This window comes from Acomys minous (genome assembly GCF_964271855.1).
Source record: "Acomys minous genome assembly, chromosome: 12".
Classification (NCBI taxonomy): domain Eukaryota; kingdom Metazoa; phylum Chordata; class Mammalia; order Rodentia; family Muridae; genus Acomys; species Acomys minous.
Window position 1 is genome coordinate 105,574,228 of NC_140493.1, and position 27,903 is coordinate 105,602,130.

The window sequence follows — 27,903 nt, forward strand, 5'->3', positions numbered from 1 at the left end:
CTTGAGACTCATGAGGCCAGGAACCCCTGGTTGACTGTAATGGTTCGTCTCAAAATGGTTTACTTAATGACATCTAAAATCACCTGGGAGAAGGGCCTCTGGGCGTGTACACATGGACCTGGTGTATGTGTGCCTGTGGTGTGTGCACACATGTACCTGGTGTGTGTGTGTGTTACCTGAGCTGGGAAGACCCACCCACTACGGGTGGCACCATTCCCTAGGTTGGGCTCCCAGGCTGTATAAAAAGCAGAGAAAGCAAGCTGAGCACCAGCATTCCCTGCCTCATCTTCTTGACTAGGGATTAGAAGTGACCAGTTGCTTCAAAGCTCCTGCTTTTGCCAGAAGCGAGTTGCTGACCAGTGCCTCCACCCCCATGCTGAAATAAGAGCCCAGGAAGCAGAGACAGACGCTGGGAGTGCTAGGAGGAAATTTTAATGTTTTCTTACTGCTTTATCAACATCATGGAAAAAAATACAAAGTTTAGAGTCTAGAACTGACCAGGTAGGTTTGGGAGGGGGAACGTGTGCTGTTGGCCAGAGGTGCGGTTCTGTGGCTCTGTCAATGCCTACCTACGTAGGAGCACCAGTTAGGAGCCTGGTGAGTATTTCAGGGTCAGGATCAAGCACAGAAGCCATGGCAGGCCACCACCCTCATCTGGCCAGACTCTGGGTTGTAATTTAGCTTGCTAGCCCAGGAGGTGGGTCAGCCTGTTCCCAGCACAGAAAAGTAATGAGCTCCCACTCCCCGGGGCTCGGGCCTCAGCTTCTACTCCTCTTCTGGGTAGGGTTACAGGAGGAGCTGAGCAAAACAGATTTCAGAAAAACAAACAGCCAAGAGTGGTGGTGCATACTTGTAACCCCAGCTCCTGGGGGCAAAGGGAGGCTTGCTGTGACTCTGAGGCCAGCTTGGGCTACAGAGTGAGACCATGTCTCAAAAACCCAAAATGAAACAAAAACCCACTTTCATTTCCCCGGAATTCAAATTGCATACGGCCTTGCTTTGTTTCACGGCTTTGCTAAGCCTGGCTCACAGCCCACCTGAGTCCTGGCCTCTACAGTGGGAACCGAATAGAATAGAAAGAGACCCTATGCCCCACCGAGCAGCAGGGGACACAACCCAGTCAGCACACAGCTCATACTCCGGGCAACAATGTATTATTTAAGGATCCTATTCCAGAACTTTCCTACGTCATCCTCATTCAGCTGCTAACAGCTATGGAGGTGGGGTTTGAGGACAAACCCTGGTGGTGGATGCGCCCCCACAGTTCAACCTGGACAGGGTCTGTGAATCCAGACTTAACAGTTACTGTGCCACCATGACAGTCTCGCTAACAGGATTATATTCTCCTGGTAGGGCATTTTGACATTGCTCTATTCAGGTTTAAACATAATAACAACAACAACAAACAAACACACCTTTGGGGCAGAGCCAGCCCCTTTCCTGTTCCTAGTGTCACTTAAGAAGGGCCTCTTCTTGAGAACCCAAGAAACCAGGGGCTAGAGGGGGTTCCTTCTGTCCCCCATCCTGTCCTGGTCCCTGGGAAAAACTGAGTTTAGTGTATTGCTCTGGCTGAACCCCAAAGAGCACCAGGCTTCCAGTGAGGAGGCAGGAGTGAAGGGAGGAGGAGCCCGAATGTGGCCACCCCTGCCTCCTGCTGCATACACTTAATGGTAGGCACCAGACACCCGGTGAAAAAAAGGGAGCCAAGTGTCCGAGCCCTTGAGAGAAAGCCACACCTGGCTGCCCTGCCATTGCTGCCGGAACTCAAACTAACATCTGGCATCCATCTGAGGGCAGGCTGGGAGCAAGGGGCCAGAGAGAGGGTAATGTGTTCCTGCTGGGACACAGCTCTGTCCCAGGCTGCCGCAGTGAGGAGGACAGGTCGGGGTTAGGCCACCAGTACCCATGCTATTCTCTCTGGCACCCCAGTTCCCGAGGTCCAGAGTCTACTCCAATACGAGGCTCTTAGCTGCACCTACATAGTAAGGTCAAAGGTCACAGTGAAGGCAGCAGCAGGGAAAAGATGCAGCCCAGGGCTGTGGAAGCTACTTTTCAACTTTCTGTCCAGCTTCAAACTCGGATCTCATCTTCCTCCTCCTCATCCATGAAGGAAAATTCCTTGTCTAGCTGCCTTGGGGCAGGAGCCCCGACCCTGTCTGCGCCTCGAAAAGCTGGGCTTCGCTCCTCCAGGACGCCTGAGGTGCAGCTGGACAGGGAACTGCTGTCCCGCGTGGTGTGGCTGCCCATGCTGCGTGCTGAGCTGGGGCTGGGGGCTGCTGCCGCCCACCCGTCATCCTCCAGCGCGTGGTGGGGCAGCAGGGAAGACTGGTCCGAGCTGGCTTTGTTTTCTTGTCTTCCTAGAGGAGGAGCTACCTCCAGCAAAGGGGCAGCCTGGATCATGCTGCTGGGGCCTTCTCTGTCACGGTAACCGCCACCCTCTTCCTCCTCTGGGTCCCACTCGTCCTTGTCCATGATGCTGAGGACGTCACCCAGCATGGAGGGGCCCAGGTCGATGTGGAAGGACATGATGGATTCAGCATGTTTCAGCCCGTAGCTGGGTTTGGGCACAACGGGTAGATCCGTCAGGTCCCCAAAGGCCTGCTCATCAAGGAGTGGGTCAGGGGAGTGGGGGCCTGTGGCCCCATTCCGACGGGGACCCATCTCCCCTGAGCCTGTCTCTGGGCCACCATCTCCAGCATCTACCTTTTTCACAGGGCTGGATGACAGGCTCTTGGGTAGCTTGCTGGAGCCCTTCTCAGTGGCTTCCTTCTCATTGAGCTGAGGGAGGGACATGGCATTCTTGACAAACAGCGCTGAGTCCCGCAGGGAGCCCAGCATGTCTCTCTGCTCCCGGTCCCCTCTGGTCACGGACTGTGACCGTTTACTGCCCCGGAACTTCCGGGACAGGAGGCTGCGTTTGGAAGAGGAGGTGGAGGCCTGCTCATCGAGGGACTCACCATCAGCCTCACCAGCCTTGCTAGTGAGGAAGGAGGTGTCCCCAAAGGCGTCTCCAGCCCGGCCCACATGCATGGTGTGGCGGAAGTCACCCAGCGGGGCACTGATCATCTCGGCTGTGAGGTCCACACGGGAACGGCGCTTCGAGTGCACAGAACTGGACACCAGCTGCTTGAGGATGGGCATCGTGCTGGCCGGGATGGGAGCTGGACACTCCCAAAGTAACAAGCAGGCGTGGGGTCGGATCTCAAGTCCAGCAAGTGCAAGGGGTAGACAGCGCAATCAGAGGGCTGTAAACAGAGAATAGGAAGCAAAGGGTTACTATAGACTAGCACCCACCAGTTACCCAAAAGGTTAACATATGACATCCACAGACCAAAGGATCATCATTTAACCCCTTCTTTCCCATCAAAACTACTGGAAAATCACCAGCAGTGAATTCCTAGCTTCGCCATTTCTACACACACACACACACACACACACACACACACACACACACCATGGAAGAATATTTATAAATTGAGGGAGCCTTTGGTACCAGAGACACATTTTCTCTGAAACAATCACCCCAGATCCCACTCCCATCCCTACCTAAGCTAGAATGCTATTTGAACAAACGGCCCTTAACAGCAGTTACGGTCATAAAGGCGCTGAAGCAAATAGGTTCCAGACAGCCAGTCTAGAGGCCAACTCCAAGAACTTCCTGTTGGCTAAACCTGAATCCCTGTAGAGTTGGTAGACACCTCAGCCTGAGTCAGAAAGAACAGAATGGCCAGGCCAGGCCAGGCCAGGCCCAAATGCTGCCTGTCACTCATACATATGGGCAGCTGGCGGGCCTGGCGTTCTTTCTGAGTCAGAATTGGCATGGGGGTGGGATACAGGAACCCACAGAACAGCTCCCTGATCTTCCAGGCCTCGTGGGGTGTCACATACATGAAGACCTCCCACCTGTAACATCACTATAAGGCTCCAAGCTTTGGGCAACAGGCTCCATCTCCCATGCCTTGTGGGGATGAAGTTGGGGAAACTCCCTCTTGGTTTATCTTTAGATGAAGGGAGACAGGGCTCCAGATGACTCTCTCTTGGGATGTGCAGGATGCTGGACACCCACAGCACAGGGAGATCTCAGGGCGCAGCATCTGGCAAGGGCTAAGCTCCAGTTCAGTTTAGGGTCCCTGACAGGCCCTCTCTCCCTAGCAGAACTGGGCAGGATGGAGAGGGATGGAGCTGGGTCCCCAGGTATCTGTCCCCTTCGCCATCCCTGTCCTCCTGTAGAGCTTAGACAGTGAGACCTGGCAGGTTTGGGTTACTTCCGCTGCCACATGCTAAGCCACCCCCAGAACACTTGTCCCTGACAGTTGCTTAGTTTGTCTTCCTGCCTGGCCCAATTTCATTCTAGCTCTTGCTTTCTTGGCGAAACAAACAAGCACCTCACCCACCCCACCCCCACAACACACACACAAACCTCACCACAGTGACAATCCTTTCCCTGCAAACCTCCCACAACTGTCCCTGCTGCCCTCCTCCTTGATGTCACTGCCAGCCACCCGCCCTTCCCTTGCTCTCTCACCACACTCTTGAGCTTGATACAAAGTATCCTCTCCCAGCACCCCACCATCCAGTGCTACCAACATCTTGGGGGGCGAGGGGCGACAATGCTACTCTCAGGAAAGCCTACATAACCAGAGCTAGTCCTACAGGCTACCCGCTTCTCACAGCATCTCCTGGCAGGCACCTGCTAAATCATTCTGCCCCTCGCTAGCCGGATGCTAACCTAACCTTCCTGCCAGGCTTTGGGTTTCCAGAGGGTTCTAACAGGTCTCAGTTCTAAATCCTGACCAGCACCGGATGTCACACAGCTGCTCTTCAAATCCTCATTTAAAGTGTGTCCACCCCCCCCCCCACCTCCCCACCCCACAACTCCCCCAGTATCTCTCCCCTTCTGCCTTCATGTCAAACCTACTCGGCCTATAGCACTGCCCCTGGGCTCCTGGGTTGACCTCTCTATGCGCACTGACTCTTACGTTCTATAATCCCATGTCAAGCAGCCACCACCCAGTCTGATGACCACCGCCACCAGTTAGAGTGAGTGCCCCCCATGACCCTCAAACACTGTTGGTCTCAGAGCAAACACCAAGGGGAGCCAGGCACCAGGGACAGAGACTGACTGCACAGATGACCCAGACCAGCTTGGAGTCAGGGAGAAGCCTGAGCTAAATTCTGAGGATCTCTTTAGCCTTAAAAGAAAAGGGCTGGGCAACAGGCATGTCCCCTGAAAGTCTTCACTTACCAGGAGATGGGGATAGATGCGGGGACCTCCTGTTGGGACCCTGGGTGAGAGAAGTACGGGAGAATGGGGAAATAGAAGGACCCAGAGGGTCCTAGAAACCTACAAGAAGGATATCATGATGGGCAGATATGTGCTCAGGGGGATCTGCTCAAAGTATTGGCCCAACCAAGGACAACACATGCAGAAAATATTGAACCCCTACTCAGATCTAGCCAAAGGACAGGACATTATCCACAGTTGTGTGGAAAGTGGGGACTGACTCTGACATGAACTCTGGGGCCCCATATTTGACTACTTCCCCTTGGTGGGGAGGCCTGGTAGCACTCAGAGAAAGAATAGGAAGGCAACCAAGATGAGACTTGAGAGGCTGTGACCATATGGTGGGGGAGGAGGTCCCCTTCTGTCACAGACCTAGGGGAGGGAAATAGGGTGAAAGAGGGAGGGAGGGAGAAACGAGAGGAGACAAGCAAGGGGATAACAATTGAGATGTAATCTGAATAAATTAATAAAATTAAAATAAAACATTAAAGAAAAGAAAAGGGCTAGAGAGATAGCTTGGTGGGTAAAATGCTAGCCCATGAGGGCCTGAGGTCAGCTCCTCAGAGTCCATGTAGAGGTAGCTGCATCTTAGCATACCTACAGAGAGGTAGGAGGAGAGAGAGAGAGAGAAGCTGGCAAGCTAGCTAGCCCGGCAGCGTACAAAGTGGTTAAACAGAGACCCTGTCTCAAACAAGGAGGGAAGTTAGGTTGGGAGGCTGTCCTGCAACCTCTACACACGGACCGTGATGTGACTGTGTATCACACACATTGTCCTTTTCTTCTATGTGTGTGTGTTTTGCCTGCATGTATGTCGGTGTGCTACATGCATGCAGTGTCTGTGGAGGCCGAAGAGGGTGTTGTATTCCCTGCCGCTGGAGTTGCAGCTCTGAGTCACTATGTGGGTATTGAAACTCAAACCTGGGTCCTCAGGAAGAGCAGCCAGTGCTCTTAACCACTAAGCCATCTCTCCAGCCCCCTACTTCCTAATTAGAAAGAAAGAAAAAGAAAAGGCAAGGGGGTGGGGAAAGGAGGGAGGCGTGGTCTCTGTCATTACAATGGTTCCAGGCTGCCAGGTGACTAGAATGGTAAGACAGGATCAGAAAGGATCTAGACTCGGCTGCTGAAAGGGATGCCCGGGTTTTCCATCTTATGGATGAGAAGGCAGGGTCACTGAGGAGGTGACTCAGCCTCAGCTGGTTTCACACCCCAGTGAGCAGTGCCCAGCCCAGGGCAGGCACCTGCTGAGGCTGTCTGCTGATTCTCGGGCCTTTACTATAGAGCTCTGCTCACTGTCCACCACCAATGGTGTGCTGTCCCCACCACTTGCCCAGGAGGTCCAGAAAGAAGGAGACTTCTGCCATTTAAAAACAATCACATTATTCTAGTGAGGCCTGAGGGTGCTTGGGGCCAGTCACCTTTTATTTTAGGGGTGGTGTTGACCAAGTGTTAGGAGATTCGCAGCACTCCTGCACTGGTCTCTGCTCTTGGACACCAGTAGCATCCTTTCCCCCATGCCAGGCCATGGCATCCCAAATGCTCAGGAAACTCATCTGTACATTCCCTGGGAGGCAAACAGAGAGCTGCTGCCCTAGGGTGAGATCATCTGAAAACAGGAAACAGAGACACGAGAGCCAGACCTCTAGAGGCCAGAGGGGCACCCAAGATCATATGCACATTATGAAAAGACTTATGTCAGTCCAGGACCCCAACCCACCCCAAAGACTCTAAAAGCTAAGCCTTACTGTGGTTTTCCATCCTGCAGGCTCAGCAGCCCAGGATTCTCCAGACATGCCTCCAAAGGCTCCCAGAGGGACCAGGGATGCAGCCATACCAGAGGAAGGGGGAACCCATCATTATTCCATCAGCCGTCCTAGCTCGTAGTGGTCACCTAGCACTGCTTTGTCAACAGGGCTATTAAAAGGGGGGACCATAGGGACACTTAGTGAAAATCAGCGTGGCACTCCACATTCATGCATGCCATCCTAGGCCAGACCGAGTGCCCCCTCTCTGCCTCCTGAGAATCAATGACAAGTCTACGCAATGCCACTGCTTCCTGTGGCCTTGCTCCTGAGAGTGGGCACAAGCTGTACGGCTTGTGATAAACCACTTTTGATATCTAGCAAGAAAGGTTTAGGCAGAGTCCCGGATTCTCCGGCTACCCAGGGGACTGGCCTCATCCTCTGAGGCCTCAGACTTTGAGCACATGTGACACAGAACACCCAACAGGTTTTAGGGTCAATGAAAACGCAGCTGTTAAGCTGTTTAAAGGTGTTGGCTTCAAGGGCCCAGGAAACAAACAATGGTCACCCAAGCTTCTAATGCACAGAGATTTGGGTCTGAGGAGATAGTCAGGGATGTTACGGGGTCAGCAGAGGATGAGGGTCTTGGATCTCGGTGGAAGCTGGGCCTGCCTGGAGCTGGCATGGAGACCCTCAGCTCACTCCTGAATGGGATCGGATGGCAGGGGCTGTGGCTTTGGGAGGAGTGTTTTGAACACCATGACTCAGCTCTGGGGAAGTGGCTGAAACCAGCTGCCTCATGAGGCCAGGTGGACAGCCCACCCCGAGGCCACACCCCACTCTCCTGCGTAGACAAGGGAATCAGGTCAACAGCTTGTAACTCTCTCTAGCCCTCTGGAGCCTTGGAGGACACCAGCACCTTCCCCTAAGGCACTGTCAACAAGCCCAGTCACCAACCCCACACACAGACCAGACTCTGAGAACACAGGCAGCCCTTTGCCTGGACCTGTCACTACTCTTCCAGATTGCCCAAGACTGACAAACAAATGCCAAGCTACAACAACGATCCGTCCATCCCACTCTAAACGCCCAGGCAGTGGCCTGTCCCTGGCATGCTAGCCTTGGGCAGGAGGCAGAGCTATGCTTTCCCGAGACAGCCAGCCAGGCCTCTCACTCTGCAGCTGACCGGAGGCTCACCCCAGTCAGTATACAGAGTCACACATGCTTCATCGACCACAGCTACCGGCCAAGGGCAGCCATGCCCTCTGTCAGCCCTTCATCGGTTCCTCATCTGAGACCAGCTCTAGGCAATGTGGCTGTACGAAAGAGGACACTGGGTGCATGGTAACTTTGGTCCCTAGCTCACTGGCTGTAAGAGGTTTGTTTCATTCGTTCACTCATTCACTTACTGTGCTACTGTAGACTCCCACAATATTCACACACAGCCAGCCAGCCCTCTGTACTTGCAAGGGTTCCTTCTGTACCCGAAGGTTCAGCCAACCACAGTTTGAAAACCTACATCTGCACCAAACATGCACAGATATCTCTCTTATAACTATTGTAAGTAATATAGCACAGCCCTGTCTGGCAACCACTCACTGTGTTGTGTGTACAAGGAACCCAGCGCCTACTTGAAGGACACAGAAAGACAAGCACAGGTTATATGCAAAGCATATATATGATTTTAGGCAAAGGACTCTGGGACAAACATCTGGGATTTGGGCACAGGAGAGTGTGTGTGTCCCAGAACCAATAACCAGTGAATACTGAGGGATGGCTGCATTCTTTTTTTTTTTTTTAAGATTTATTTATTATGTGTATAATGTTCTGCCTGCATGTACGTCTGTACTCCAGAACAGGGCAGCAGATTTCATTATAGATGGCTGTGAGTCACCATATGGTTGCTGGGAATTGAACTCAGGACCTTTGGAAGAACAGACAGTGTTCTTAACCTCTGAACCATCTCTCCAGTCCTGGCTGTATTCTTCTAGGCCAGGAAAACAGATCAGTGAAAACAGTGTCAAGGCATATGTTGATGGCAAGTTGGGAGTAGGGTAAACAGGGGACCGGATGATGGGAGCAAGTGTGGAAGTGGGGATACTGGAGGAGGGCCCTCTCAGGAAGGGGCACTGTGAACAGCCCTCATCACCCAGGAAGCAGCCGTGCAAGAACCTGGACTGGCAGAAACTGCACGGCATGCACAAGCACCCAGGGGTGGGGACATGCTTGTAGTATTTGAGAGATGGAATAAAAATCCACGTGGTGAGCCGGGCGTGGTGGCGCACGCCTTTAACCCAGCACTCGGGAGGCAGAGGCAGGCGGATCACTGTGAGTTCGAGGCCAGCCTGGACTACAAAGTGAGTCCAGGACAGCCAAGACTACACAGAGAAACCCTGTCTCGAAAAACAAAAAAACAAAACAACAACAACAACAAAAAATCCACGTGGTCAGGACACACAGTCCAGGTGACTTTTGTAGTTGGTGTGGGGTATAAACCAACCCCCTTGGGAAGTTGGGGGGAGGAGAAGCAAAGCCATAGAGAAAGGAGTGTGGCTGGGGAGAACACAGAGGCGCATGCCTGGGAGTGTCTCAGAGTTGTAGCCAATGGGAGTTGCTGATGTTCCCAGTGGCTAATCAAAGGGCAGCTTCCACAGGGACTCCAGCATCCTTTCCCAGAACTGAGTCAGAGCTCTTCCCACAGGACCAAAGCTGTACCTGCCCCAGGCAGAACTTAACTTTGTACAAAGATGAACTGTCGAAATGTCCAGTGCTTCTTTACACTAGGAGCAGGAAACCCAGCCTGCCGCAGGCCACACCTCTCCCAGAGAGGCTAGCGGCTCTGGCTTTTGTCAGTAGAGAAAGGTCTGGAATTTTCTGGAATGTTCACTAGCCTTTATGAAGCTTAGACAGAAGGAGCGGAGGACTGAGGGCAGCTGAGGGACGGCGGGACTGTGGCAGCTTTGACACTCATTGTTAAGAGGAGGGTTTCTAAGGGTCTGTGCTGGGACTGATGCTGCAGGACACCCTGGTACCGGAAGTCTGCTGTGTATACATGGGGCTTGGGATGCACTGGCCCAGGACAGACACCCTCTGGCCTGAACAGCCAAGACATAAAAGCTGGAGACAACCATGAATGATCACTGCCACATCATGACCCTCACTTTCTACCCCATAACAAACATCACTCTAAAATGCCAGGGGGGGTGAGGTGGTGGTGGTAAAGGAATCAGGTTCTGAGACACGGTTATGCCACATTAAGGAACTCAGCCAGACCATAGGTTGAAGCCATGGCTTAATTCCCTCCCCAGATCCATCTGCTAAGATACTGAGGCAATATAAAAAATACGGAGGTACCGTATAAAAAACACCCACCATAAGTATCTGTGCACATTTGTGCACACAATTCTTTTGTTTTTTGGAGACAGAGTCTCACTAAAAGTTCTGGTTGTTCTCAAAACCTCATGTAGATTGGGCTAGCCTTGAACTCACAAAGATCTGCCTGCCTGCCTCCACCTTCCATCTGCTATGATGAAAGTCATGGTGCTTGGCTCCGCACAGGGTTCTTATAGGTTATGTGCAGACTGCCAACCATACAGACATCAATAAGCTTTAGGTTTTGTTGTTTAAGAAAATAAAATAGGGGGGCTGGAGAGACTAAAGGCACTGACTGCTCCTTCAGAGGTCCTGTGTTCAATTCCCAGCAACCACATGGTGGCTCACAACCATCTATAATGTGATCTGATGCCCTCTTCTGGCCTGCAGGTGTACATGCAGCCAGAGCACTATACATAATAAATTCAGGAGCCAGAGGCAGATGGATCGCTGTGAGTGTGAGGCCAGCCTGGTCTACAAATTGAGTCCAGGATAGCCAGTGCTACACAGAGAAACCCTGTCTCGAAAAACAAACAAAACAAAACAAACAAAATAAACAAACAAAAAATAAAGAAAAAAGAAAAGAAAATCAATAGATGGCCAGCCTTCTAAATCTGAGGATTCTCCATCTGTGGACTCAGTCGAAGAAAAGAGTCTCCAAACAGGCTCAGGAGAGAACTCTGTGGAGTAGGCAAAGCACTTGCTGTGCACGAGGGTCTGAGTTCAGTTCCTGGTGCACACGTGTGAGGCAGAGATGGGCAAATCCTGGGGTATCCCTGGCCAGCCAGCTTTAGAGAGAAACCCTGTCTTTAGGTAAAGACATGTGCCCAGGTGAGCACACCCTCTATCAGGACACACAAAAGTAAGATGGAGCGCTGGAGTGATGGCTCCATGGTTAATAGCACTGGCTGGCGCACAACTGTCTGTAACTACAGTCCTGGGGGATCCAGTGCCCTCTTTTGGTCTCCAGAGGCACCAAGCATTCATATGGTACAATACAATTATGCATACAAACACTCATACATAGAAAATGAATAAATCTAAAAGTAATGTGTAGGACTGAAAAAGACAGCTCAGCTGAAAAAGTGCCAGTGATACATCCTGGCAACCCAAACCCAATTCCTGTAACCCCAGGAGACATGGAAGGAGAGAAGCAACTCCACAGCGTTGTCTTCTGACCTCTACACACTCACTCTGACATGTGCTTGCCCCTCCTCCACCCAAGCATCAAACACAGACCCATGCACAGACTAATACACTAATAATAAAGGTGTTTTTAAATTTTATTTTTATTTTATGTGCATTGGTGTTTTGCCTGCATGTATGTCTATATGAGGGTGTCAGATCTTGGAGTTAAAGACAGTTGTAAGCTGCCATGTGGGTACTGGGAATTGAACCCAGGTCCTTTGGAAGGGCAGTCAGTGCTCTTAACCGCTGAGCCATCTCTCCAGCCCCAAATTAAGATTTTTTTTTTTAAGATGGAGAAACCACTCAGGAACACATCTTGATGTCAACCTCTGGCCTACATACACACACACACACACACACACACACACACACACACACCCGTGCACAAATACTGTACACGAACAACCGCAACTCCATTCTTATTCCCTAAAGGACGTCGTAATACAACTATTTTCAGAGCACCCATGTCACGTTGGTATAGTGGGAATCTAGAGATAATCTGAAGTTGCCTGGGAGATTTGCACAAATTATACACAAATATTACACTGTCTCATGTAAGTCTAGGACTTGACTTCTGTGGATTTTGGTGTTACATTCCTCACTCCCTCTCAAAGCTTCCGAACTGCCGGGAGCCCGTCTCTGGCAGAACTTGGCGCACCTATGCTGGGAGGGGCCAAGGAGCATGGGCCTTAGGGAGGCTATTACCCTGAGTATGACTGGGACCAAAATCCATGTTACCAACTCCAGATTAGAGCTTTGCCCCTCGGGATGGCTGAACTTGATGCCTCCTCCCAGAGTCCTACAGCAGAAGGCAGGGGAAAGGGTCCGTCAAGACAGGTGTCCCCTGGGTACTTAGGGATGGGGTCAGCACAAGGTTGGTCCTGGAGGAAGATCTGAACCCTGACCCAAGAGAGCACTTTAATCCTCAGCTCAGGGCCTTGGCTCTACCTCCCAGGCCAGCCAAGCCAAGCCAGCACTGCCCAAGCCCAGGCAGGGCACATCCTACTTCCTAGAGATAAACATCCTTTCTTTGATGACTCCTTCCTGGAAGGGAAAGTGACTTCGTGCTCTCCACAGCTGCATCGGTCACCTAGCCATCCCTGCCCTGCTTGCAGTGGGGGTGGGGCAGCAGGACGCTGGAGATGGGTGGCAGTTAGCCGGCCAGGGCAGAGACCACAGAGCAAAGCCAGAGAGGAAAAGAGCAGTCCTCCACACCAGGACATTCTCACAGTTCCCATTTTCTGACATTCTCTATGGGTTATAAATATATATTTTTTAATGTTTTTTTTTTCTTTTTTTAATTTATTAGCCAGGTGGTAGTGGCATATGTCTTTAATCCCAGCACTCAGAAAGGCAGAGGCGGGCAGATCTCTGAGTTCAGAGACAGCCTGGTCTACAGAGTGAGTTCCAAGACAGCCAGGGCTATACCAAGAAACCCTGTCTCAAAATACGCAAACATATTCGGGAGGCAAGGTAGGCAGATTGCTGTGAGTTCAAGGCCAGCCTGGTCTACAAAGTGAGTCCAGGACAGCCAAGGCTACACAGAGAAACCCTGTCTTGAAAAAACAAAAAAACCAAAAAAAAAAAAAAAAAATCAAAATATACAAACAGAAAAGAGTTTATCTTTACTTATTTATATGTATATGTCTGTATGCAATTATGTGCAGGAGCCCCTGGAACACAGACCCTGAAGGGGATAATTGGAACTGAACTTGAGTCCTCTGCAAAAGAACCAAGTGCTCGGGCTGGAGAGATGGCTCAGAGGTTAAGAGCGCTGATTGCTCTTCCAGAGGTCCTGAGTTCAATTCCCAGCAACCACATGGTGGCTCACAACCACCTACAATGAGATCTGATGCTCTCTTCCAATGTGCAGGTGTACATGCAAGCAGAACACTGTATATGTAATAAATAAATCTTAAAAAAAAAAAAATAAAATAAAAAAAGAACCAAGTGTTCTTTACACCCCACTGCCACCCAGGTCATGTCTTTAGCCTCGGGTTATTAAATACTCCACACCTGACATCCAGTACAGTGGCTGCCAGCTTCATGTAGCTGCTGGGACATTAAATACACCATAGCAGGGAAGGCGGCTCAGTCAGCAAAGTACTCGCGATGCAAGTATAGGACCTACATAAACAAATAGCCTGGCAGAGCAGCCTGTGCCTGTAATCCCAGGGCTAGGGAGGCAAGAATGTTCCCAGTGTCAAATAGCTGAGCTCCAGGTTCAGTGAGAGACCCTGCCTCAAAAGATAAAGTGGAAAGGCTAGAGATGGTCTAGGGGTTAAGAGCACAGAATTGCTCTTAAGAGGACCTGAGTTGAGTTTGCAGCAACCACATCAGCAGCTCACCCCTTCCTGTACACCAGCTCCAGGGGATTCAATGTCTCTGGTCTCTGAGGGCACCTGCACTCCACACATACACACAACACAGTCACATAGTCTCTCTCTCTCTTTCTCTCTCTCACGCGCGCACACGCGCACACACACACACACACACACACACACACACACACACACACAGGAAATATATTAAAAGTATAATAAAGCTGGGCGTGACAGGGCACATCTGTAATCTCATCCCTCAGGGAGGCAGAGGCAGGTAGCTTTGTGAGTTCGAGGCCAGCCTGGTTGGTCTACCAAGCAAGCCCAGGCCAGCCAAGGCTACACAGAGGAACCCTGTTCAAAAAACCAAACTAAACCAAACCAAAGTATAACAAAAACCTTGACTTTAAAGCTCACATACTTCTTTCTATGGTGCTGTACAGATTTAGATGTTTCCCCCTCGTTACACAGGCAGTACTTTGCACTACAGATGGAGAATAAAGCCAGCCATTGTCCCCTCTGAGACTGAACACGCTCACGTGCTGGTAAATTACACGCCACTTCAAATGAGATCCTAAGCCCCTAAGTTTCCACCCAGCCAGTCTCTCACAAATGTTTTATTCTTTGGTTGAGACTCTGTAACTTCTATTTTTCTCTAAAAATGCCAGCTTGTAATTGTTTCTGTAAGGTTGGTGGGAAAAAATGCCTTCTGTTTCTTATTGTCATTCTGTTTTCAGGATGCTCTGCCATGCGACAATCCCAGCAACACAGGGTGACAGTGCCCAACATTAGGCACCTGCCTGCCTTCCCTGTGTCCGTCTCTTCTGTGTCTGTCCCATCTCCCACCCCCTCTTTTATTTTTTATTTTTCAAGACAGTATTTCTCTGTGTGCTCCTGTTTGTCCTGGAACTCCCTCTGTAGATGGCCTCAAAGTCAAGAGATCCACCTGCCCGTGCCTCCCTAGTGCTAGGATTGAAGACCTGTGCCACCGGCCAGCTTGTTTTCTCTCTGAGACAGGGTCTTGCTATGTATCCCTGACTGGCCTGGAACTTGCTACATAGACGTGGCTGGCCTCCATTTTTCAGCTGTCTTCCTGCCTCTGCCTCCAACTGCTGCAATGACAGGTTTGTAAACCAGGCTTTCACTAACCTGACACTGTACTACACAAATATAGGCTCTCCTTCCAAACTCGGGAATCTGCGTTTCTTTGATTACCAAATATAAGTGTTTTAAAAGCTGTATTATTGCCGCGCATACCCGCTTCTCTTGGAAACTACCCATTGACACTTTTGGCCCATTCCTCTATTGGCAGGAGGGGCTTCCGGTTTTCCGGTGGGTTTGACTGACATTTTAAAGCCTAGCCGTATTCTGCAAATATTTTGGCAAACTTAGCATATGCCTGTTCACATTATGGCGATTCACGGTTTGCCAAGGGAATTTGTATGTGGTCCAAGCTGCTTTGCGGCTTCTGGCTTTCATCTTACCAATCAAAGACTTCTACTCCCCAAATTTGGCAGGGGAGGAGGAGGAGCTAAAAGTTTGGGAAACGAGAGTGCAAAACTGCTCACAGGAAAACCCCCAAAAAGAAATACAACCAAGTGCAGATGTCTGTGACCTCTACCACTGAGGCACTAAAAGGGCTGCAAAGACTAGTAACCCCGTCAAGAGCCTGGAGCCACTGGCCTGTAATCCCAGGTACTCCGCCTGAGTGGGAGGATCTCAGTTCAAGGACAGCCTCATTTATATGGTAAATTCGAGGTAAGCCTGGGCAATGAAGTCCAGAGTCTCTTTCAACATTAAGTCAGGGTAACAGCTCAGTAGTAAAACACTCACCTAGGATGTGCTAGGCCCTAGGCTTTGATCCCTGGTAACACCCTCCCACCCCCACCCCCGGTTATAAACAGTATTATATAAAACATAACATGATAATGTAAGTCACAGTAAAATAAAAACAGAACCAATAAGTTAGCAAGGCTGCGGGCCTCACACCGGTAACCTCAGCATGGGGGAGGTTCGTATGGGAGGACTAAGGCAGCATGACCATGCAGTGTGAGTTCTAGGCCAGCCTGAGCCACAGAGCAGGATATCATTGATTGGTTTTAGGTTTTTGCTTTTGTTTTTTGTTTTTTCTCCAAGACAGGGTTTCTCTGTGTAGCCTTGGCTATCCTGGACTCCACTTTGTTTTTTTGTTTTTGTTTTTGTTTTGTTTTTTCGAGACAGTTTCTCTGGGTAGCCCCGGCTGTCCTGGACTTGCTTTGTAGACCAGGCTGGCCTCGAACTCACAGAGATCTACCTGCCTCTGCCTCCCACCTGGCCCTTGTTTTTAGTTTTTTAATCCTGGTGGGGTGGCGGATCTTCGTGGTTTGGTCACAGCTTGGCTGTGCATAGTGAGTGCCAGGCCAGCCAGGACTAAAACATGAGACCTTGCTTCAAAAAAACCAAACAAAACAACAAAAGAAAAATACAAGCAAAAAATAACCCCAAAACCCACAGAGAAGGGACTGGAGAGATGCCTCAGCAGTTAAGAGCATTGGCTGCTCTTCCAGAGGACCCTGGTTGCAGGTCCTAGCACCCACACTGCAGCTCAGAGCCAACTGTAACTCCCGTTCCAGAGAGATCCGATGCCTTCCTTGGGCTACCTTGGGCACTGCACATCCATGGTGCACAGACTTTACATGTAGGCAAAACACTCATACATATATAAAAAAATAACAAAGCTAGGAAAAAAATGAAGGCAACAAGGAACAATACTTTTCCTGAACTCTTATAAGACCAGTTTTGTTGTAAAACGGGCGGGAAGTAACCAAAGATGCCTTTATTAGACATGACCTCCGTCCTGAGCCTGCGCAGCTGTGGCCGCCTTCCACAGGAGCTTTTCTGGGCCTTCTTCTGCTTCTTTCTAAAGAGCTGGAGTCGCACCAAACAGGTGTAGAGTATCCAGCAATAAAAGCCCAAGTTCAACTATTTTTTCTCCCTAACATCACCTTGGCATGCTGGGTGTGGTGGCGCACACCTTTAATCCCAGTACTCAGGAGGCAGAGGCAGGTGGATCGCTGTGAGTTCATGGCCAGCCTGGTCTACAAAGCCAGTCCAGGTCAGCCAAGGCTACACAGAGAAACCCTGTCTCAGAAAAAAAAAAACATCTTGGCTTTTCTGACCTATTTACTTTTCCATCTGTATCTCAGCATAAGGAAGGGACAGGCACTGTACACTCATCCTTGGAAGGCTGGGACAGGAGAAGTCCAAGTTCAGGCCAGTGTGGGCTACAAAAGCCTACCTCAAAAGCGAGAGGGGAGGGGAGAGAAAAAATCTTGTCCCATCTGCAACAATTGTCATTACTGCTAAGGACACTACAGCAGGCATCAAGCACGCTGGTTTGTGCCTGGTGTCCGCAGTGACATCCTAAACCCAGTTAGTCAATACGGTAGCCAACCAGGCAAGAGGCCACCAAGTCTTACGTTGTGGCTAGTGTGACTCGGGAAACATTTTGTAAATATCTAATACAAATTATTTTAAAATTTAAATTGGATGTTTGGTTCCTTTTCGGGAAAACTGCAGAGTGATGGGAGAATCTGTGTGTATATCTGTGTATGGCTGTTAAGTTTTATGAAATCCAAACACTGATCAAATATTTGTAAACTTTGGCATTCAGACTGCAGCACGCCATTAGTAGGATAGACATGGTAGATTCTGAAGTTTTTGTATTTCAAAGGACAATATAAAATACATCCTAGGTAATTTTTGTAAATTTATGTATGTATTTGAGATGGGGCTTTACCATATAGCCATAGTTGACCTGGAACATACTATGTAGTCCAGGCTGGCCTTGAACTCACCACAATCAGCCTCTGTGCCTCACCATACCCGTGTATGGATGTGTGTGTGTATAGTAGTAGTAGCTTCCCGATACAGGCACTAGCAATGAGCCTGAGGGCAACTGAAAAAGCAGCAAGCACTCTCCTGAGCCATTTTTCCAGTCCTCCACTCAACGTTTTCAACAACTATGTGGAAACAGCACTCTTTTGGGTGCACTGGGCTAATTTAAAAATTTGCCTTTAAGTTGTGAGCTGGGTGTTAATGGAGCACACCCTTAATCCCAGCATTCAGGAGGTAGTGGCAAGTGGATCTCTGAGTTGGAGGCCAGCCTGGTCTACAGAGAAAATTCCAGAACAGCCAGGGCTACACAGAGAAACCCTGTATGGAGAAAAAGGAAGCCTATAGAAAAGTTAAAGTATGACTGGCCTTCTAATCTTTTATTGGGAAAAGTGGGAGTGGTATTCAGAATTGGACCCAGAAGCCAGGGATTTGCACACACTAAGCATGTGTTCTACTTCAGAGCTGCCCTCAGCTGCCAGCATTATGCTCCTATTAGCAGCACTGTCACTAGTTGTCACATTCTCCAGTACATTCCCAGGCATTCTCCACCATCTCCCGCCTCCACCAATGCTGGGAGTACTGGCATTACTGGTAGTACGCACGCTACTACGTCCCATTCAAATTTGCGTTCCTTAACATGTATAAGAACGTGTGACTCCAATACCTGAGTCAGGCTGAGACATGGGGGAAATCCTATACGCCCGGATAATCAACCCTGTCGTTGCAAGAAAAGCGAGTGCAGCAACTGTGGGATCAGGGGCGGCTGGAATGACCCCGCTCCAGGCCGGTCCCAATCAACTAACACCTAGGATGTAAGTGCTCCCTAACCTAAGGAATAGAGGCAGACCCCGCACCCGGGGTTCCTCTCCCCAGGACACGGGACACAAGAAGTACTGGGACCTGGATGCTGTGTTCTCACTAAATTGCTTTTAGTACCTAAGGCCCCTGTGCTGAGCGTCTGAGAATTTTTATTGTGGGTCCTTTTGCCAACAATACCAAATATGACGGTTCAACGCCATAGTGCCTATCCTGTAGAAGAGAAAGCTGAGGCTTGGGGAGCCCAATGAGCCTCCCAAGTCACATGGTTCCTGAGGACAGAGCTGAGAGAAGATCAGGTAATTCTGATCCTGAACTCTGGGTGTTTTCCACTTTGGTGTAAAGCACACTGGAGGTGGCGGGGACTCTTAAGCATGGTCGGGACTCAAGCTTTGAAAAACTGATGAGGGCTGTAGGTGCTGAACACCCATAGGAAGCCCACAGCTTCTTAAAATCTCCCTCTCCCGAAGCCAGGTGTGGTGGCGCACATCTGTAATCCCAGCGCTTGGGAGGCAAAGGCGAGTCCAGGATAGCCAAGGCTATGCAGAGAAACCTTGTCTCAAAAAGCAGAAAGAAAAAAAAAAGTTTCCCCAAGACCAATAAGATGGCTCAAACTAGTAAATGCACTTGTCACCAAGCTTGGTGGCCTGAGTTCAGTCTCCAGAGCACAGAAAGTTGTCTTCTGACTTCCACACTGTGTCATGCCCTCCCATGTGTGTATGTGTATGTGTAAAATAATTATTTTAAAATATCTTGGGAGCAGCCTGGTGTAGTGAGTGGCACACACCTTTAATCCAATCACTCGGGAGGCAGAGGCAGGTGGACTGAAAAACCCTGTCTAAAAAGAAAACAAAAATATCTCGGGAGTTAGAGACATGGCTCAGTAGTTACAAGTATTTGTAGTTCTTGCAGAGGACCAGAGTTCGATTACACACACACACACACACACACACACACACACACACACCTACCTCACAACTCTCTCTAATTCCAGTTCCAGGGCATCTGGTTCTCCTTGTAGGCAGTTCCCACATATTCAGGTTAACATTCATACACATATATAAAAATAAATAAGAAAATCTCCCCAGTCTGGGTACCTCATTTTCTACCATTCCAGAGAAACGTATTAGCTGGTGAGGCAGGGGGATGCCTCCTTCTGGGGGCCCTTGTGAGCTGAGAATTACCTGCATCTCAGCCTGGTACCCATATCTATCTTCACTCCTCAACCTTTTGCCTTGAACCAGGAGAAGGAAGCCAGTGAGGGGTGAAGGAAAAGGCTTTCCTCACCCACGGCCTGGGAATATGAACTGCCCACAAGGGAAGGGAAAGGAGCCAGGGTCTGGGAGGGACCGGAAACAACAATTGACCAAGGAGCCAAGACGACGCATAAATAATGACCTGAGGACATCCGGCAGCTTCACTTGTTTATGGGCCCTTCCTGGAAACGCAGGCTTCCAGGAGCCTGCCATCACCTGCAAGGGGAGAGGGTGTCTGGCGGGAAGCTGGTCTATCCCTATGTGGGACAAGCTACCCAGGTCTGGAAGTGGCCCCGCTGCTGGTCCCATCTCAGAAGGAAGCGCTGAGGCTTGAAACCAGATCCACCCGCCAGGCCTGGCTCAGTTTCACTTCTCCTAAGAACTCATCTGAGTGGAAATACAAAGGCACTCCAGGCTCTCCAGAGAAACCACCCCCAAGCAGGAATACAGACCACCCATCCTGCCTCTGCTGGAGCGTGGGATAAAGGGGTCAAGAGTCAGAGCCCACAGATCATAATCTGGCTCACCACATGGAGCTTGCTATCTGTGCCTCAGTTTCTCCATAGCTGTCAAAGTCACCTACATTAAGATGTAACCAGAGAAGCAAGAGGCGGCACCCTGAGATGCGCTCTCTCAGCCAGTACCCCACATCTGCAGAGGTGTTGGGGAGACATCCAGCCATGTACAGTGAAATGAGTTTAAACAGGATCCACAGTCAGGCCTGACCATGCCTGTGTGCGCCTAACCCGATAGGCCCCAGGGTGCCACCAAATGAAGCCCCCCACCCCCCCACCCCCACCCCCCGCCAAGGTACAGAGTCTGTCCTCGCTCAACACTGTCACCCAGCCAAGGGTCATGAAGCAGCCCCTCCTTCTTCCCTCTGCTTCACCTTTGACCTTTAGTGATGTAGGATGAAGAGGGCTGGCTCTTCTGATTTCAGTTCAGTAAGGATGGCAAGCAGCACTCTCACTCTTCCCCAGGATAAGCGTAAGGAAGTCAACACCAGGATTTGGCAGTCCCTGGGTGCTACCGACAACAACGCACAGAACCCCAAAAGAGATAGATGTGCCAGACCCCTGTACAGGACAGCCTGCTCCTTTGTGCATCCCAGATTCTCCTGGGAGACCTCCGCACAGGGCACCCTGGCCTCTCTTCCTCTCCTTCCACCATTTGATCAAGCCTTAATCTCCACAGACAGGGCTGGAGGAGAGCATAGGGTGCTTCGAGGCCAGGGCAACATGCTGAAGAAAGAGACTTATAACAAAATGGGAGTCTTAAGCCGGGCGTGGTGGCACACGCCTATAATCCCAGCACTTGGGAGGCAGAGGCAGGTGGACCGCTGTGAGTTCAAGGCCAGCCTGGTCTATAAAGCGGGTCCAGGACAGCCAAGGCTACACAGAGAAACCCTGTCTCAAAAAACAAAAAACAAAAAAAAAAGGGAGTCTTGGTGGGGGACAAGGGGTGGGCTTGGAGAGCAGAGAAGAAGTGGTGGGGTTGGGGAAAGGCTGTGACATCAGACCTGGCTTCCTTGTCACATCTAGGAAGATCTAAAACTGGGGTCTCCAGACTGAGTTCAGCTCCTGAATGGAGCCAGGTGAGATGGCAGGGAGCTAGGGTGGCTTCAGCCGGCGACATCTGCCACCCTCCTAATCAAGGCAGTGGCTGTTGACCCAAGCAGACCCTCAAAGACATACAAGGGTCTCTTGGCCTGGCCCTGGGATTAAGGGCAAGGGGGTGCAAATGTGACACCCCAAACTGTTTTCATCTCAGACCAAAAAGGGGGACTGTACCTCAGCTGGAAGAGGTGGCATAAAGATCACCAGCGTCAGGTAAAGGAGGCTCTGGCTAGCCAGCACTGCCCCGCTGGCACGGAGCCGGAGTAGCAAGCTAGCAGTGCCTGGGGCACAGGGAAAGGCTCTAGTGTTCCTCAGCTGGAAGGAAGCCCAAGGCTCCAGGAGGCCCACTTGATGCTGGGGCTTCACCAGCATCAGGAGTAGGAATGTGGGAAGGTAATGGCTGAACTTTCTCCACCAGGCAAGTTAGGCAAGGCTACTTTTAGCCACACGGTCCTGCTCCTCCCTCAGTGACTGTCCCAGGCCCTGCCCAGAGAGGGCTGAGCCTTCCCCAGGCACTTCAGAAGTACTAGCTGCAGTCAGCAGTCAAGGGCTTTCTGGGAAACTACCACTAGAAAGTCAGCCCTGGCTCCGGGCCTTGGTCCCTTCTCCCACGGCTGAGGAAAAAGCCTCTAGACCTTAGGTCAAAAGATCTAAGCACGGCTCAAGTCCACACTCAACTGCCAGGGTGAGATTGCTCAAGCCCTCTCTCCACTCCCAGCCTTATCGATGGCATCAACCCAGCTCCTCCCTCCCCCAACAGGGGCAAGCGCCTGAGTGTCTGTGGGTGGGATGTCCCAACCAGAACAGCTGGAGTTGCTACTCCTTGGGAGTCCAGGATGCTGGCTGCAGACCCCCTCGTCCTCTGCCAATTCTATGCAATCTTCAAGGGAAGCAGGCGGCAGGGATAAAGGGAAGGGGTGGAGAGAGACAGAGAGACAGAGAGAAGGGAGAGAAAGAGACACCTTGCCTGCCACAGCTGGGCACAGCCTGTCCCAGCCAGAGAAATCAGTCTGGGTTGGGGGGTGGGGCGGTCCTAAATCACAGACAACCCAGGCCCTTCTGGAAAAGCTCTGAAAGGAGGGTCTACAATTCCTTTACAGGTCAACTTCAGTTCCCAGGCCTGGGACCACTGCTTTATGGGGGGGGGACCCTCCCTTTGCTTGTGACTTCCTGCTCCGAGGCTGGTTGTCAGTGTGGGCGCACACAGACTGGAGAGCCGGCAAGTGTGTGAAACAAGCTGAAACATCCCCCAAATCACCACCATTGCTTGGGAGCAGGCTCCCGTGAGCAACCAGCTCCCTGAAGTCCCTGCAAAGACAATCACGAGAACCCGGGAAAAACTCCCCTCCATATCTCCCAAGGTTCCTCTCACAGTGGTCAATAAGCTGAGGGGCAAAGTCCCTGTTCAGAGGAGATAAACTCCATTAATCAGTAGACACATACAGGCAGCTGATGAGAGCTGCTAGCACGCAGCACCCCCACACTCAACACAGTCCCAGCTGCTACCCAACAGGGATGGCAACTCCAAGGACTCTAGTGGATACCCCATTACTGCCAACTGTCCTTGGGCTGCCCTGAGGCCCTACTCTATACACATACACACACACACACACACACACACACACACACACACACACATAAACACACCCCACCCCCAAGTTCTGGGAGAAACCTGTAGCTAAGGTTCCCCACGCTGTGGGCTCTGTTCTTTGTTTAAAATTCACTCCATCCCACGCGTGGCCCCCTCCTCCAGCCTGTCCTGAGAAAGGGGCGGGAGGAGCTGCTGCAGGCGTTGCTGGAAATTCAGATGGGCAAAGAAATTGCTCGGCAGAGGCCCCCTGCCAGGGGCCTCTCTCATTGTTTATGCTCCCCCAGATCTCTGGTCCAGATGGCTGCTGCGAGTTGAGGAGGAAAAGGACCCCAGGCACTCCTGCGAGAGCGGACAGGGGGCTTCAAAGCGAAGTAACCCGTCTACATCCCTTCACGCATTCAACTGCCGAACTACCTGGGCTGTGGGCCCAGGGAGGGGACGTGGGACCCGGTCAGGTTACAAGAGGTGAGAGCGGGAAGAAGTTCCCAGCCAAGAAGAAAAGAGAAAGCATTGTATTTCCTCTTCATTCTCCCTGGGAGAAAAGGAAAACTTCCGAAGCCCAGGCCGCAGTATTTCATTGGACAAACACAAGGAACCTGGTTTGAGTTAACAGAGAGGGAGGGAGCGCCCCTCCCCCCACACACACACACTCACGCAAGTCCTACGGTTTTCTCCCAGGAAGCTCAACCGCCACCCGCCCCTCCAGTCGGGAACACTCACCCAACAGCAGCCAGGAGATCCCCAAAAGGCAGAGGAAGCTTCTGCAGGCGACACAAGACACAGGAGGGCAGATTTGTTCCCCCCGGCTGGGGGCGCTCCAGTAATGGGGAGGAGCCAGAGACCAGGATCGCAGCTTCAACGTCCCAAAGCGAGCGGTTAAATCTTTAACCAACCGCTACTTAGTCGCCCCTGAACAAGCCTCGAGCACTGTGCACCCGGCGGGCGCGCCAGGACCCGGCGTAAAGCCTTGTCCTAGGTTTCAAACGGGCCCCAGTTCGGCCCAGCCCCACCCCACCGCCAGGAGCCTGCGCCTCTTGCGGCCTTGGCCTCCAAGTCTTCCGAGGGAGGCGGGCCGGGCGAGGGAGGGAAGGGCTCGTGCGGGCGGGGAGAAGGGGGGGGGGGAGTGTATTTGTTCGTTAGGCCAATTGCCTACCAGACGGCTCCAGTCCTTTCTCCCGGGCCGGACGACACCGGGTGGCGCCTACTGCAGTTATGTGTACGAGCGGGAGAGCGCGCGCACACTCCTCTGCCAGTACAGAAGAACTCGGCTGTTATTCATGGAGAAGTCTGTGCGCACACGCCCCCCACGGGGCGCCCGCCGCGATTGTTGTGAGCCTGCCCACGGCAACACACACCCCATTCCTGCGCGAGGGGGTGGACCTTAAAAAACCTGCCCATTCAACCCACCCCGAGCAGCTCCGTGGCCAGACCGGGTAGTCCTGGGCGACGCTGAGCCTTGTTGTCACCTCCTCTTCCGATTTTCTGGCAAACGGTGTGTAGGCTCTGGGGCCCGGACACCCAAGACGCCCCTGGCCCAGCCATGCCTACCCATTCTGAACTGGGGGCGGGGGTCTGCGCCCTGCTCCCGGGTTCTCCTTGTCCTCCCCATTCCTGGGTCTTTCTATACTCCCCACGTCACCGGGGGTCTCATGCCTACCCAGGCCTCGCGCGGCTGCAGGGCCACAGACCCGTGCCCATCGCCTACCTCGGTCCCCAGCTCCCCGAGCGCGGGCTCGGTGCGGCTGTGCGCTCCCTTCTGTGTGCTTGGCGCCTCGGCAGGGCTGGCAACCCATGGCAGTACCGGCGTTTGTTTCCTCTGGCTCCCGAGGCTCCGAGTGTGCTAGGAGCTGGGACACTCCCCTCCCTGGCTCCTCCCAGCCCTCCCTCCCTTCCCCTCCGTGCTGTTGTCACGCTGCCGCAGCAGCCAATGGCTGTCCCGGAACTCAACCCAGCAGCCTGGCCTCCCAGGTTCAAATCTAAAAGCCTGAGACTCTCCCAGCTCCTTGTGGGGTAGCCTGGGCAGGTCCTGCTTGGGGAGTCGCCCCCGACGTCCCCCTCCCCCTTGCTCTGGCGCCGAACCTGAGGTGGAATCCGCAGAACCAGGAGCGCATCCCCTCCCCAGGGCCCAAGGGGAGGCCCTCTCAAGGCTTTTCCAGTTTTGAACAATGGTAAGGAACCCCAGCCTGCCCAGGAGGCGTCCCTCGCGCCTCTACCAAATCCCTCCTGGACTAGCTACTCACCTCTGGGGACCTGAGCAGGAGGCATGGGCTCCGTGGTTTCTGTCCCCATCTGGAGCCGTCCGAAGTCATACCCGGACTGGGCAATGAAAAGGCTTTTCAGCAAGGTAGCTTGGCTTTAATCATTCTGCCTGGGGACCTTGGGCGGTTCAAGAACGCTTCAGAAAACCTCCTGGATTATTAACTCCTGAGTTCTGGGACCAAATACTTGGAGCAGCAGCCATCTCTCTTCTTTGTAGAAGAAGTCCCAGCAATGAACGGTCGTTAAAAGAAATTAATGGCCGGCAGTGAAATAGTCAACCAAAAGGAAAATAGAGCCAGCCCAAAGTGAAAGTTCCCTAACTACTTAAAGGAAGTGGGTGTGGAGGTGGTGTAGGGCCCAGCCTCCTCCACGCCTCCAGCATTGCCTCATGGTCCCTCAGCTCCTTCAGCTTCCTCGGGGAAGCCCCACCTCCTCACGATCGCGCCTCGCGCCTCCCTTTGTCTGTCCGTGAAAACTTGAAACCGTCCGCGTGTTGTGTGAAAATCAAATCTAAGTTTGGTGCCTGGTCTAAAGGCCTAGCCCCTGCCTCAGAGCTCGAGGCCAGCTCACACTACCTTCAAGCCCCAGGACCACCAGCAACCAAAAGAAATAGCAAAATTAGACAATGAAACAAAGATGGGGGTCCAAAGCAACTTGGGAACCAGATATCCCTGGGGTTCGGACCCTGACTGGGTTACCATGGAAAACTTACACCTCCCCCCCTCTAGCCGGATTCTCCTTGTGTGGGTCCCTCTCCTGGAAGCTGGCAAGATGAAGGAGAATCCTGGCTTAGAATGTAGAGTCAAATGGAGTCACAGGGCTGTCATGATCTGGGTCAGAGGTGGCTGGAATAGGGCTCTGGGACAAGACAATTGAGGACGATTGGCTTGCCTCAAGCTTAAACTTCCAACTCTGCCTCTCACTGGCCCACAAACCTTCCCATCTGTAAAATGGGCACAGCACCGGTGCCTCCCTTGTTGGTGCAGGTGTCGACTGATGCAGGCTGCTGATGGCCCTTTGTTTGTACTCCAGTGCCGTACCCCAGTGGTTCCCTGCTAGGTGTCCCCTGAACTCTTAGAACCCAGGACTTTTTCACCTGTTGGCATTAAGTCTTATTTGTTTCATTTCTGAGTTTCTGTGAGGCTTCTGCCTCTCCCTCATGTCTTTTTAAAAATTTATTTATTTATTTATTTAGAGACAGGGTTTCTCTGTGTAGCCTTACCTATCCTGGATTCGATTTGTAGACCAGGCTGGCCTCGAACTCACAGTGATCCACCTGCCTCTGCCTCCCAAGTGCTGGGATTAAAGGCGCCCGCCACCACGCCCAGCCCTCCCTCATGTCTTTCATTTGTGACCAATAAATCATTTGGGAATGGCAGGCCACCTCAAGAGCCAGCTACTCACCCCAGTTAGGGAACGGGGTGCACTGTGCCCTCCTCACCTCAGACAACGGATTTCATTGCTTGCTGGTGATGTTGGGGAGTGAAGGCTGTTCCTAGGTCATCCTGCCGCTGGCTCAGTCTAAGGCTCTGTCCCCAGCAGATGGCCAGGCCCACAGGCTCCATCTTCTCGGGTAGTCATTTTCAGGCTTTCCTTTGATCCTATTACCTTCCTTGTTTTAGTCTCTTTGCAATTTCTCCCCCTTTTATTCAAATTCAAGCTTCTTTCACAACATTTGAAGTTAGTGGATGTCCCTCTAGAGGACAAAAGTCACCTGGGTCCCAGTGCTCAAACTGCCTGGTGGGAACTGGTTTTTCTCGGCAGGGAGTGTGGGGGTCTAGACCACGTCCTTTCATCGCTCATCAGTGAGGGGGGGACCAAAAGAAAATGCCAATTTGTCCCAGATGTTCACAACCCCAATCCTGTCTATTTTTCTCCTGAAACTCCACTGAAGGTAAGTTTCACCCCAACATTTTTAGGGGGTGCCATCTGTGGAGGAGGGGGAGGGGGAATAGTGGGGGGGGGAGTCAACTAAACTAACTTGGAGGCTTGAATGCCTAGCTGGAAATTTCTGGCAAGTGCTAAGCCCCAGAGTTTGGGGAGGGATTTAAGGTCTTAACTGAACCTTTAAGGTGTGACCTGACCTGTAATCCTTTAGGCCTGGGCATGTGTCTCAGCCTGTCCTAGGCTGCCAGAGCCAGCCATTCGTGATTCCTGCAGTTGCGTGGGCCTAACCCTCCGAGCCACCCCACCCCCAACCCTGAGGCATACCTCTTGGTGTTAACAGTGAGATGTCGGCTCACCTTCTATTGCCACAGCCTTAAATGAATTGGCTAATCCCACTTCCTTATGGAGAAGTTGAAAAGCACACTCTTCTACTGTGGTGTTTACCACACACTGAGGTTCTGGGGGGGGGGGGGGAGTGGGGGGTGGGAATCATTTCTGCAATACTGGGCTTTGAAACCAGGCCTGGTGCCTGCCAGGCAAGCACTCTGCCACCGAACCACACCCCCTGGCCCTCACTTGGAATGAGCTAATCTCCAGAACCCCATCCTGTGAGAATGCTCTGTTATTTTCACATCTCTTTCTAACATGGGCCCTTCTACCACTGCAGCAAACCAGACCTGAGGTCCTGCCAAAGTCCT

General features: G+C 51.7%; 1 protein-coding gene across 4 annotated transcripts; it reads right to left on the reverse strand.

Moving 5' to 3' along the window:
• Nucleotides 1-416: 416 nt before the first annotated feature.
• On the reverse strand, nt 417-25,684 carry CDC42EP4 (CDC42 effector protein 4). Of its 4 annotated transcripts, none has more exons than XM_084749390.1 (2): nt 25,300-25,684; nt 417-3,245 (listed from the first exon to the last, which is right to left on the reverse strand). In XM_084749390.1, exon 2 carries the CDS (start codon nt 3,139-3,141, stop codon nt 2,071-2,073), a length of 1,071 nt encoding a protein of 356 aa, XP_084605516.1. In that variant the 5' UTR covers nt 3,142-3,245; nt 25,300-25,684; the 3' UTR covers nt 417-2,070. The 4 variants fall into 4 exon arrangements, with proteins under 4 accessions (XP_084605516.1, XP_084605514.1, XP_084605517.1 ...); XM_084749388.1 differs by lacking the exon at nt 25,300-25,684 and adding an exon at nt 24,765-24,908; XM_084749391.1 differs by lacking the exon at nt 25,300-25,684 and adding an exon at nt 24,717-24,738.
• Between the last annotated feature and the right edge of the window lie 2,219 nt (nt 25,685-27,903).